Source organism: Syngnathus floridae, chromosome 3 (assembly GCF_059516105.1).
Source record: "Syngnathus floridae isolate MCC-2025c chromosome 3, RoL_Sflo_1.0, whole genome shotgun sequence".
Lineage (NCBI taxonomy): Eukaryota > Metazoa > Chordata > Actinopteri > Syngnathiformes > Syngnathidae > Syngnathus > Syngnathus floridae.
In genome coordinates this window covers 6,595,456-6,608,799 of record NC_142415.1, presented here as the reverse complement: position 1 = coordinate 6,608,799, position 13,344 = coordinate 6,595,456, and the positions used below count along the sequence as shown (strand labels likewise).

General features: G+C 38.5%; 2 protein-coding genes across 2 annotated transcripts; one reads left to right on the top strand and one right to left on the bottom strand.

Moving 5' to 3' along the window:
- Nucleotides 1–539: 539 nt before the first annotated feature.
- On the bottom strand, nucleotides 540–8,382 carry LOC148400230 (very-long-chain (3R)-3-hydroxyacyl-CoA dehydratase-like). The gene is made up of 11 exons (XM_088371271.1): nucleotides 8,159–8,382; nucleotides 7,208–7,250; nucleotides 6,958–7,031; nucleotides 5,662–5,826; nucleotides 5,033–5,081; nucleotides 4,823–4,933; nucleotides 3,547–3,674; nucleotides 2,782–2,894; nucleotides 2,592–2,698; nucleotides 2,370–2,501; nucleotides 540–2,281 (listed from the first exon to the last, which is right to left on the bottom strand). The coding sequence occupies exons 1-11, from the start codon at nucleotides 8,237–8,239 to the stop codon at nucleotides 2,205–2,207; spliced, it is 1,080 nt and encodes a 359-aa protein (XP_088227397.1). The 5' UTR covers nucleotides 8,240–8,382; the 3' UTR covers nucleotides 540–2,204.
- A 336-nt stretch (nucleotides 8,383–8,718) lies between these two features.
- On the top strand, nucleotides 8,719–12,996 carry slc67a1 (solute carrier family 67 member 1). The gene is made up of 10 exons (XM_088371270.1): nucleotides 8,719–9,251; nucleotides 9,999–10,096; nucleotides 10,169–10,314; nucleotides 10,411–10,543; nucleotides 10,794–10,906; nucleotides 11,144–11,254; nucleotides 11,333–11,433; nucleotides 11,547–11,648; nucleotides 11,912–12,032; nucleotides 12,095–12,996. The coding sequence occupies exons 1-10, from the start codon at nucleotides 9,096–9,098 to the stop codon at nucleotides 12,280–12,282; spliced, it is 1,269 nt and encodes a 422-aa protein (XP_088227396.1). The 5' UTR covers nucleotides 8,719–9,095; the 3' UTR covers nucleotides 12,283–12,996.
- Nucleotides 12,997–13,344: the final 348 nt, after the last annotated feature.

Here is a 13,344-nt window from a genome sequence, read left to right as displayed (position 1 = left end):
AAAAACACATCTGCTTCCTAAACACAAGCTTTTCTTAATTTAGTTTCTCAAAAACATTTCATGAAATAAAATATAATATATAGAAAGCATTCACAACCAAAACGGACTTCATGTCAATCAGTGTCTCTCTCTCCCTCTCACACATGCACACACACACTCACTCTCATTTAGTATGAATACATTATTTAATATACAATGTATATGAGGCATACAACTTTTCAAATTTCTCACAAATGAGATTTGAGAGTGTCGTCGTGGAACTGCTGTTGACAAACAGCAGTCATTTGGATTTAGCTGTCACAGAAATCTTGCCACCAAGAGTACACAATTAGCTCAACTAGAGGCGTTATGAACAGGCCACAAACAAAAAATACAAAAGGTTACTATTCAAGTGTATGAACATTTAGCAAGAACATAACACATTGTCATTTGGTGGAATCTGTACTTATAATCTATATGTCCATCCTCTCTTCTGCACTGCACACTGAAGCATAATGCTGCTGACGTTGGGCGAAAGGCAGACTGCTTGTGAGCCGATGTCAGTACATAAAATCTTTATTGTGATTTGTCAATGATGGCGGGTTCAACCTGCCAGCAACATTTTGCAAGATGACAGAAGTATTCTTTTTTTCCCCTCACACAGAATAGATGGAAACTATTCGCATACACTGGGGCTAAAAAGTCTTTACATAGTCAACCATTGATGCATGTGCAATTTCTGCCACTTAAAGGGGAAGTCAACCCCAAATGTTCTTTACAATAATATGTTGTATGTGGTCCCAATATTGTGTTTGTGGAATACGAGTTAAGCAGCAAAATTCACTCATTTTCATCCATCACAGGGGGGTGGCCATTTTGCCACTAGCTGTTGATTGAAAATGACGTCACAGTTGTCATGGCAACTGATGGATTAAAACATGTGGTGTGATTTTAACTCATATTCCACAAAAAATATAATTAATTAAAACAGTGTTTCCGACTAGTTACGCTGTACAGAACAAATTACAAAGAACATTTGGGGCTTGACTTTCCTTTAAAATTATGACAGTTTTTTAATTTAAACCATAAGTACACCAACTGTAAGAGGGACAGGATGTAAATAGAAGTTCCTGAAAATCACAATTAACATTTTTAGAGAATTCATTTGTAAATCATGGTGGAAATTAAGTATTTAAAAAATAACAGACACACAAGGGCTGATTTAGGAACAGTGATGAAAAATTCCAGAACTACACTGCTGAATGACCTGCAGAGAGCTGGGCCCAAAGTAACTATGGTTCTCAAATTTACCATCAATAACGCACTTCACTCACAGGGAATCAAGCTCAAGCCAGTTCATGTCCAAGCCCACTTGAAGTTTGCCACAGAGCATATGGATGACCCAGAAGAGGAACCCGGACTATTGATTTGTGTTCAAGACAGCATTAATTGAGCCATGTAATGTGAGATTTCGAGCAAACACCTCATTGTATCAATGAGAGCATTTAAGATGAAATGTGGATGGGTCTTCCTGCATGACAATGTTTCCAAACACAAAGCCCATCCGGGCAATGAAGGAATGGTTCCATTTCAAAGACATGGAGTGGCCTAGTCAGTTTCTGTGGAGGGAATTGCAAGCATGTGTTGCCTTGCAAAACCCCAAAATATCACAGCTCTAGAGGAGACCTGCATGGAGGAATGAGCCAAAATACCAGCAACAGTGTGTGCAAATCTGGTGAAGAACTGCAGAAAATATTTGCATTGAATTTCTGTTATTGACCAAATACATATTTTCACCATGGTTTAAAAAAAAATCTTTAATCTTAAAATGTGATTTCAGTATTTTTTTAAAATCCAAATTCTGTCCCTCACAATTGAAATCTACCTTTGCTGAAAATGACAACTTTTTCATTTCCCATCATTTTGAGTTGGAATCATTGAAATCATTGACTGACGAAATACATTTTGCCTCACTGTATGTCCACTATATAGGGCAAAAAAAAAGGACATTGATACTATAAATTTGTGTTTACCCGTCTTAAAACATAAACAACTCATGATCTAGTCAAACCACCTGTGTGGTGGAACTCTGAGTTTAAGAGAGGGCAAATAAAGCAAATCCAATCATGGCAAACAAGGATGAAATTAACCAGTATGAATTCCATTGAAAAGGCAATGAGTAAAACAAACATTGCGTCTCAGAGTATGTCTCGCATGCTGCTCCATTAGTGAACTTTCCTTTTCCTTGATCGAAAGCGTCTCCTCCTCTGGTTGTATAGATATCGGAAATTGATGAAGAGTCCTGAGGAAGAAAATATTTACTCCATGGATCAAAGATCACATACACAGTCCACACTGGTGAGGATGCTCGTGTGTGATTGCTACCTTACCCAGAAACATGAGAACCAAGTAGAGCTGCAGAGTGTATGAAAAGCTTAAGTAGTGTCCCAAAAGCGGAGGCAGGGGGAGGCTGAACAAACGTGTTTCCTCAAAGATGGGGAGGGACTGGATCACAGCCACCGCTGCACAAATCCAGAAAAATACAAGTTGTCACCAACAAATGACATTTGTTTATGAGATTTTCTCAACACAGCCACAAGGGGGCAAATTACCTTCTGCGATAACCCCAAGTGGGTACAGTGGGATCCAAAGGCTGTACCTGAGCCACGTCAACAGCTTCCACTCAGTGCCAATGCAGGCCAGCATGTAGAAAGGGTACCTGAGAATGAGAAGCCAAACCGGCCAGCAAGGCATCGTCATCGTCTTCATCATCAGCAGCATAAAAGTGTGTCAATATCTTACCTGAAGACTTCAATGGTGCTCCACAGGTAAAACACAAAAAAGACAATAGGTTTGCTCTGCATCTCTTCCAAGCAGCCGAAGATGACAAATAAAATGACATTCCTCCCTGCGACCTGGGAGAGGAGACGTTAAAGGGGAAGTCAACTCCCAAATTTTCTTTGTAATAAGTTCTGTGCAGCCCGACTATTCAGTGTTCTGCTTAAGAAGATGAATTAAACAGGCAAAATCCACCTGTTTTTATCCATTTCAGGGGGTGGCCATTTTGCCACTTGCTTTTGACTAAAAGTTACATCACATTTCACTTCACAACCAATTGCGGCTCAGCTTCGGGAAAATAGTGAGTCGTGATTGGTTGTTACCTGAGACCTGGCAACTGTGATGTCATTTTTGGTCAATAGTAAGTGGCAAAATGGCCACCCCGAGACGGATAAGAATGGGTTAAGTTTGCTGCTTAACTCATTCCACAAACGCAATATTTCTCAAAATGCTGTGTTTAGACTAGACTGGGGGCACATAAAACATTATTGTCAAGACAATTTTGCCTTTAACAAGTGAGCATATGAAGAACATGCTACAGCTCTAAAAATGGCGGGTTTAAAACAACACAATGTGGGTTAAAACGCCCCAAACAAACCATTTTTGTACAGAACATCCAATATTTTTTTTAAAGATCAAATTGACCCAAACTCTAGGGTTGGCCAAACTTTTAATCCAGCAGTTTTAAAGGTGTATCGACACGCGAGTAGAGGAACAGGTTTTCTTTACCTGAATCATGGCAGGAAAAAAGCCCGTCTTTACCAGGCCTAACAAGGGGTTGATCACCTCCAGAACAGCCATCATCTGGCAAAAGTACATCACATCAGCTGTGGTGTGGAAGGTATCATAAAATGAATCTGTGGAGAAGGGAGAGGAACAAAATGCTAACATGAAACAGCGTATTGCTTGCGACACTGAGCATAATCATCATTAATAATCATTGCCATTCCAAAACAAATTGTTGCCGTCTCCCGGTGATTTGGTTCTACTCAAATGGCAGCCCTTCAGTGTTTCCTTGACCTTTTTGTTCGCTCCGTGCTAATCATGTACAACGCACTAATGCTAATTACACTCACAATTATAATCTAGCCAAAATTATTGTCTCGGATTCGAAACTGGCTTCCACTAGTTAGCGTTACAGAAGTGAGAGTTGTTTGGAAAAGGTCAAATTGGTGGTTGGTTCAAGTGAACTAAAAGATGATCAAAGCAACATTAAAGCAGTCTTTTTGTAACTCTAAGACTCTACTTGCAGGACTGCAAGTCAGCTCAGTTTTTATTTTTGGGGGGCGAGGGCAATCAACATCAAATGTAGCTAGCTGGCTTTGTCCTCTTCCTCTCCGTTGTCTTTAGTCAGCAGTTCAAAATGGAGACCATATTCTATTGTCTACAATTTATTGATGTTCTTTAGTAGTTTTATTATTTAATTGTAATTTTATTGTATTTAGTACAGTCTTTCATTTTATCTACAGCCTGACCAAAGATTAATACAGCAAATTTGCTGAATCGTGCATAGCTTGCATCTCATTTTGTCATCATGTTGAATCATTCCTGTTAAATAAAAATGAATTCTAATTTTAATATCCATCCATTTTATGAATTGCTTATCCTCACGAGATTGGCATGGGTGCTGCAGCTTATTTTTGCTGTCTTAAGGCAGAAGGTGAGGACTGATTGCTAGCCAGTCGCATGGCACACTTAGACACTTTTTTCCCTCAAGGTCACCAACCTAATTGTCCAGTACAATTCAGAAAGACTAACAAAGAAACAGCAAACAAATCCCACTTGGAAGAAGTTTGATGCAAGTCGGACTACCTTTTGATTGAAAAATATTCAGAACAGTAGTTAGAAAACAGAATGATGTGCAACTTCGCATAAAGAACAGCATTTGATCAGTTGACTGATCTGTGTAGCATGCAGAATGTGTTAAAATTGTGGGAGTGGGTTCGGGTTGGGAAAGGCAGTGCAAAATGGCGGGCCATGGCACACCCCTGCAACATTAACAAACCTTGACCAAGAATGAGGAGTCGAACGGTCAAGTTGACGAAGATCCAGGAGAATCCAAGGAACTGCACCAGATTGTACATAAATAAGTAGCCTCTCTTCAGACCCAGGTATGCTATCGAAGAAAAATCAAGTCAAAAGAAAGCAATGGTGACACGTAGTGTCTTTGATAGTTTTGGACTTGTATGCAGATGAGGATTCAAACAGAACTCACGATCTTTACGAACTCTTGACTCCACTCTTATCTTGTTGAGCTTTGCTTCCTCCAAAAGAAAAAAAAACATTAAGCGTTACACGTTCCCATTTTATTATTCCCAAAATTCACAATTCTGTCAAACTACAAGAGTCTTTCTGTCAAGATAGCAATAAAGTCCGTACTTAAAAACAGAGAGAGGAGACATATCATGGAAAATCCACTTTTTTTGTTTAAATTCATTTTCTTGTGTATTTGGAGTCGTAGAAAAGTGTAATCTATCCCTCCAGGTGCTGCAGAGATACTTTTATGATCTGTTTTGGGGGGCTATTTTTTACTCTGTTCATTTTTCTCCGTTTTCTATTACGTATTTTTATCTATTACATCACCTTCGTTCGGGCGGGATAAACCAAATAAGGTAATGGGTGTTGCCAAATAGTTTCGCAAATCCGCCATCTTTATTACTCTGAGAGACTTTTGTTGTTCAAACAACTCAAGGATGCCGAAGTGGAGAGATGTTGATTTATGGTTTTACTACGCAAATAACAATACTTCAGTAACTAAAGAGTATAGCAACTTTGTCAAAGAAAGTGAGGGATTCTTAAAGCTATATTGGAGATTGAAAAAGAGCCCGGCTGTGAGTTTGATACCTTTGCCTGAAGCTCTGTCTCAGCATCAGATTCATCCAGCCAGCGGTTGAAGTCAGGAGCCAGAAACACGGGCTTCTTCTCCTGCAGCGTCAGACGGTCCCACCAGCGCTCTTCTTGCTTCTTGATTTTGATGTCGACCTGACGCTCGGTTGACTTATGTTCAATCTGAAAGGTACACAGAGATGAAACAACGTGGTACACACGCACAATACACGAGCGAGTTTGGAATGTAGTTATAAATGTGACGGTAACTTGTCACTGGATGTTTTTTTCGACATCCTCCAACCCGATGCATTAGCAGGAAGCAAGATTGAAATGTTTTCTCTTATAAGCCGGAACATCTGCCATTCCTACATTGTTAAAAGTCTGTAACGGTCATAGAAAGTTGAAATACTCGTATGGCTCTCCCGGTAGTTTCTCCCACATTCAAGCTTTTTATGGAATGTTCAAAGATGTTCAATGTCACACCACACTGCACACATTTAGATTTTGCTTATTCATGGAGGCAATTTCTTTTTCTGGTTGAGCAAATGGCATAATGTCCTAACTGGATCAAAAATAATAAAGAAAGGAAATCACTGGCATAAAAAAAAAAGTTGAATGAATTTAGTTTTAAAATGGTACTAGTTTTATCTAACAGTCATTCATACTTTGGCTGAAATGAAGATTTGAAATGTGCCCAAGACTTCTGGAACATCCCGCACAAATTTTTTTTTCTTTGAATGGTTAAGAAAAAAAAAAAAAAAAAAAGCTGACATAAAAATACTTTGGGGCACAGCCTTATCTTTAAACTTCATAGTGACACACTTCATCATTTTGATCATTTTGCATGTCAATATACTTTTTAACAAAGATAAAAACTTGAGGAGCTGTCAGTTTTATTTTGCACTTTTCTCAATTCATTACAAATGAATACTAAATCAGAGTGAGTTGTTTTATTTTACTCGATATTGGTATCAGTGAGTACTCAAGAGTCGAGTACTTGTACTGGTATTGGTCAGGAAAAATGGTATGGAAATTCCCTACCACTTGACAAAGTTAGATGATTATAAAAAGCTGTTGACATGCATACTGCTTGCCTTTTGACTTTGATACAGGAAACCAGCGCTCTTGCCCGCACTTAGATATAAAATGTATTTAATTGCATATATGTTGGGGATACTGAAAAGGTATATCATGTTGGGGATAGATAGATCATTTGAGCATCTGGATTGTCAAGTAGACAGACAGAAAGACAGCGTTCGTGAAGTACAATGATGTGGAACTGAAAAATGAAATGAATAACATAATTAATACCTCAGGTCTGATAGGTTCCAAAAAGTCCAAACTAAACTTGTATTCATTATCTCCTTTAGCTCCATGGCCTTGTGCTGTGAAGGATAAAATCATTATGAAGAGAACAATATTTGAAAAAAAATGTGCTGCAGTTGGTCTCAACTAAACTGAATAAGGAAGTTGAATGAAGTGTAACATTCTTTAACCAGCCACACTGCACTTTGCTTCTTTAGATAGACATTTGCAAAAATATGAAAATACACATACAAACCTCTAAACTGAATTGTGTTGTCTTGCGTGTTGATTTCAAGATTCTGAAAGACATGTATTAAAATTGACTAAGATGAAAACTTAAGAAAATACAATGAGAATTTCACCCCGACAGAGAACACTTGATTAAAGACACTTGTGTCGTCGTCAATAAAAAGAATGCATCGCATTGGACAAATAGAACAAATAAAAAAAATACTGCTGTTCTGTTTCAGGTCTTCACTGAAGAGCTTGAACAAAAGCAAGCACTTCCATTAATTAAATCATGCATCTTTTATTAGACATTGACTTAACAGATGCTGTACAATGAGTGTTGAATGTCACAAGTGTTTGCAAGGAATGGGCTGTTTAGTGCAGACATAACAGAGACATGAACCAAATACATACAATACTTTTTTAGTATTGAGACGAGAAGAAATAATCAAGACATGATCAATACCTTGCAGGGTTATTATATAAGGCAGTGTATATTGCATATCAAATATGCCCCCTTGTGCATTACAAAGGATGACATCACAGCCATCTGATTGGACGCTTGGTAAGTTTTCAAGCAGGTAAACCGATTCTAAAAATAGTTCACTCGTGATGGGACATTGTCATTTCCAAGGAATGTTGTAAAAGTGATCATTTGAAAATGCCTACGTATGTGCAGAGATGATAAAATAACGTGTTGTATATAGATATGTTTTAGTAAATTGTAAGTTGTGAGCAATTACTAAAATGACCACTAAATTAAAATATACGAATAGCATGAATTATTAATAAGAGCAAATAAGCACAGGTAATTCGAGCTAATTTGCCCTACCCCGCATAAGGACAATCAGCGCGATACCTTAAATGATGTTATTTGTATAGAGAGCAAATATCAAAGAAAATAATGATGTATAAATTATGTTCTGTACAGTGTGTGCAAGTTAAGGTTGAAAGGTGCTAAGCAGATGGACTAGTTTACCTTGGTATCGCTCAGCTCCACTCGGAGATAAATCTCTCCATGCCGCTGAGCCCAGTAAACTCGAGGCGTGAGGACTTGCATTGCAACCGAGTTCTTTTACATGCCACGACAATGTAGCCGAAAATATTAACCGAATACTGACTCACCAAAACACCGCACAATAAACGCTACATACGCACGAGGACGGAATGTACTTCCGGGATGTGGCGGCTCATCTCCTTCAAAAATAAAAGTAGTGTTTAGAGTTATAGTTTAAGAAATAAAATAAAACGGAAACACAAAATGTTCAAAGTATTTCTGCAATTATATCGTCTAAAAATGCTGTAATATGTGTCTCATTGTAGTTGTGGTTTACAGTGGTGATAAGCAATGTACACGATTAGTATTGATTGATAGTCAGTATCATCATTCTGTTCCCTAACATCATTATGATAAACACCTGGAAGAACACTCATTCTCATTTTTCAGACTATTTCAGAACCTGCGTTTGAATATTTTCAAACATCTCAAATAAACCAAATTAAAATTGTTGGGGTGGAAACACAAGTGTACGTTCTCTAGAGAAGCAATTGAATGCGTCTTGACCGAAACGTTCAGGTCCTTGGGAGATGCTCAACCTCGATCTTTGATTACTACCTGTTTTAGGATTACGTGAGAATTTCGTTCTTGTTTTTTTCCCTGCTGTTTTTACCGATAAAAAGATGACTTAACAATTTATGAAATGTTTTTTCGTAGCGCTTTTGCTCCATGTTAATTTCCTTTGCAAATCCAAATTCATATACTTTCAGTTTCCGTTCCAAAGTTCATCTGTTAACGAGTTTAAGGTTGCTGTCTCTGGCAAAAGACCGAACGAACGCACCTCTGAGTTTGACTCAGCAACCTATCCGTGGAATAATAATACAATACGTTCTTTATTTTTTTTAAGCTTTATGCAAACATGACAGCAAGAGTTGAAAAAAGCGACGAAACTGCTTCAGTTAGCTTTAAGGCTGACGCGGCGACTCATTTGAAGAAGAAAACAACTATTTACATCGTTTATCTAATCGCCGCTCTGGACATAACATGGATGTTTATACAGTTCTCAATAACGCCTGTAAGTGTTTCTGTAACGTTGGACAAGAAAGTGATTTTTTCCTGATTGCCGTAAAGTAGACGCTCTTCCGGAAATGACCGACGTCCATATTTCATAACTGCATTAATTTTGAGCAAACTAGAATCCACGATACACTGCAAAGTTTACATTGGTGACAGTTTATTGTGATATTTTCAACCTGTGGATAAAGCACTGTTGATTTTCACAAATTTCCCTGTGCATTCTAAGATTGAATCAGTTATGCTCATTAGGAAAATAATAATAATGCGGTGGGGGCATTTGTTACCTAGCTGGGCCTACAGTGCTGATTTACCTGACTTAATCTACCTCTTAATTTTTAATACATTACACTAGAGGTGCTGGTTTAGTTTGGTGAACTAATCAGCCTCCCAAATGCTAGTCATCCTCAGGCGCCTTGGATGATACAGAAGAAGGTTATACATTTATCAAATACATGTTTTGCTGTTTGAACTTGGCTTGCTCTGACAGAACATCAGGATAGAACAAATGCTGACGTTATTGTGATCCAGCTAGCTGCAAGGCCACTGAAGTGAATTTGAAATTGGATCAGTTAAGAAACGGCCCCATTAATTGAATATTTCATACAGATTGTTTAGTTAATTAGTTTTTAATAATGGCCTACAGAGTTGGAAAAAAACTGAAAACTTTCCATGCTAGCTCAAATAATCACAGTGTTTCATTTTTGGCAATAGACGTGTTAAAATTTCTGTTCTACGCTTTTAACAGTATTTGGCGAAGAAACTGGGATTTGACACTTTGTGGTTTGGCTATCTACAAACCACAGTTGGTGTCATCCAGCTGTTTGGGGGTCCTTTGTTTGGAAGGTAAATACAGACACCGGCGTCATTTAGATGTCGTGATCAATGTGTTGTTGTGCTTCATTTATTGTTTGTTAGGTTTGCAGATATTATCGGGGCCCGAGCGGCCCTCTCATTGGCGTGCGCTGCAAATATTGTTTTCTTCATTCTACTGGCTATAGCAGACTCTCCGGCCATGCTTTTTCTCCACAAGCTTCCCACAGTTGTCATGCATGTCCTACCAGGTGAGCCTCTCACACTCAACATCCACTGTTACATAACTTCTTTTGATATAAGCATCACCAAACGAGCCTAACATTTTTCTCACTTTCTGTCTGCAGCTTCTCAGATGGTTGTAGCAGATCTTTCGGAACCTGAAAAACGTGCCGACGCACTTTCCAAACTAGGTCTTTGTTTTGGAATTGGAATGATAGCTGGCTCCACTTTAGGTGGCCATCTCGTCACAAGCTATGGGTGAATGTCACACTGTCACTAATTTGCACTGTGCTCGTTCATTTCTCCATGCACCACCACTAAGTGTATTTACTGTATTAATCAATTTGTATCTCTTCATCTTGAATGAATGGACAAAAAAACAGCAGACCATAAATGAAGTGTCTCATTGAATAGGAAGTGATTACATTTGATTTTGAATGTTTTCTTTAGCAGATATGGGCATTTTTATGTTGTCTGGCTAATGCTAAGTTTTCCTTGTATTTCCCAGGGAGAGATTTGCTGCGTATGGTGGTGCTGCAGGCAGCGCATTCAGTTTGCTGCTGGTATTAAGCTTTATCCCTCAAAGCACTAAAGTTCAAAGTCCAGCAACCAAAACAGATTGTAAGACTCACGCACGCACACACACACACACACACACACACACACACACACACACACACACACACACACACACACACACACACACACACACACACACACACACACACACACACACACACTACCATGTCAGAGTTCGTCAGGTGACTTATATGTTTGAGTGTCGTCAGCCACGGGAATGTTTCTCATCACTTTTAGTTATATCTCTCATATTTATCATATGCTTTGAATCCAATGAAGCCGAAACCAAAAGAAAGTCCATATTCAGCCTGGGCGAGATCACAAGACTCATGAGGTTTCCAGGCGTGACGGCAACCTTTCTTGTTAAGATTGTTACAGGTTTACCATCAGGTGATGATTTTTTTTATTTCTAACAAAATTGTAAACACAAAAACATTTCAGTGACAATTTGTGGTTGTCTTTGTTAAGGCATTTTCCAAGTGATGTTCTCCATAATTGCATTGGAATTTTTCAAGTTGACACCTGAGCAAAATGGATATATAATGGCATATTTTGGAATAGCCCAGATGGTGAGTCAATAAAAAAAAAAAATGTACAAATGTTTTGAGTGTAGAGTTAATATTATTGTACTGCGCTGACCATATCGTGGCGTCATTAAATCCGCGTCATTAAATTCATTCAGGTGATTCAGGGAGGAGTGATCGGGCGACTTACAGCAAGATACAATGAGCGTTCACTGCTACTTCTATCTATCGGAATTTCCGCTTTTGTGGGCCTTGCTCAGGTACACACAGTACTCACACATTGAAAAACCACGCACATCACATAATGTACCATGTTGAACTGGTCTGCTGACATCAAAGGTTGTCTCAGGATGTACTTGTCCTGTTTTTTTTTTCTTTGGATCTTCTTTTATGAATACACAATCACACATTGAAAAAGACAAATTACTTTGTTTTCATGTGAGGCACATCTTGTACCTCGGACTAAAAGTGCAGTCTAAATGCATCCTTCAAATGAATGCCCTCTGAAAATGTCTTCCTGCAGGCATGCATGCAGAATGTGTTCCATTTCTGCCTGACTGTGGTTCCCATGATGTTTTCTCTCAGTGTGTTTAATGTCATCACAGACAGTTTACTCACCAAGAGTGTACCTTCCTCTGACACAGGTGAGATCCTGCTCAAATGTGTTATTTCTGCAAGGTGATACTTCTTCTGCTTCTTTTTCCAGGCACAATGCTGGGACTATGTGCATCAGTTCAGTCTTTACTTCGAACAGTTGGACCGACCATCGGTGGCTTTCTCTATGTGAACTATGGCATTTTCTCCATAGGATTTCTTCAGTTTATTGTAAATAGTGCTGTGTTTTTGTATCTGCTGCGGCGTCGACTCAACAGGAAAGCCGAATACAAACAATGATACTTTTTATCTCCTTTTATAATCTCCCAACTAGCTGAAAAATCAGGTGGGCTGTTTCAGCTGTAATTGAACAATTCCAGTGTATAATGTCAGCTTATTAGACACATTTCTAAATATTCTACTTTTTCCACATAGGGCTGAGAAGCTTTGAATTAGTGGCAATTTCTCATTCACCTCAACAAGTTTTTTATTGAACATTTGGATGCTAAGCATCTACTACCTCGATGAGGAAACATGGAGTGGGTTGTTCCACTGCGCAAAACTGGACACTCATTGGAGAAATTCCGGGCTCCATCGGACACTCGGTGTCTCAGGAGGTCTTCAGGACAGTGGGCTGGGCCGGCTCAGCTTCTGCATGATGGATGACCTGAGGCGGAATCTCTTTTTGATTGACAGTATAAGAAGGGAATTGGCGATCATGTAGTTTAAAAGTTAACTCACTAGCATTGTTCAAGTTTTTCACTCTGTTGTTCTGATCTAATACAGAGACTATACCGATCCCCAACGACGTTCTTTTTTTAAAATGACTGGCGTGGAGTTTTGCAACTCTGCCTTCTAAATATATATACATATGGTAAGAAATGGACTCTGAAACATATTCTTGTTTCCTTTGTGTTTTATGCAACTAATTTTGAAATCAACTACTATAAGAAACGCTTATACAATCCTATATTTTATGCATTTGGTTTGGCATTAAACCTTTTAATGGTTCAACTGTTTTTGTGGATTCAATGTCATATAGAAGTACCTATCTTCAACTTAATGGTTGCTAGGTCCATCTATGTAAATATTCCTATTAGAGGCAAGGAATTTGAGATTTATTGAGGTTAGTTTTGAGAGCAATTTTGAGGGTTCCCAAGATATGATCACTACAAATTCGCTAACGACACATTCACTAAAGGCAATTTAAACAAAATATTTTAACTTGTGGGCTGATGAGAAAAGAAATGACTCAAGGAGGGTATTTGGGGGGAGATATCACAAACTCAAACATTTTACAAACCTATTTTTTGAAATGATACCTTGTGAATCTTCAACCACAATGGGTCACATTGTTGTGGC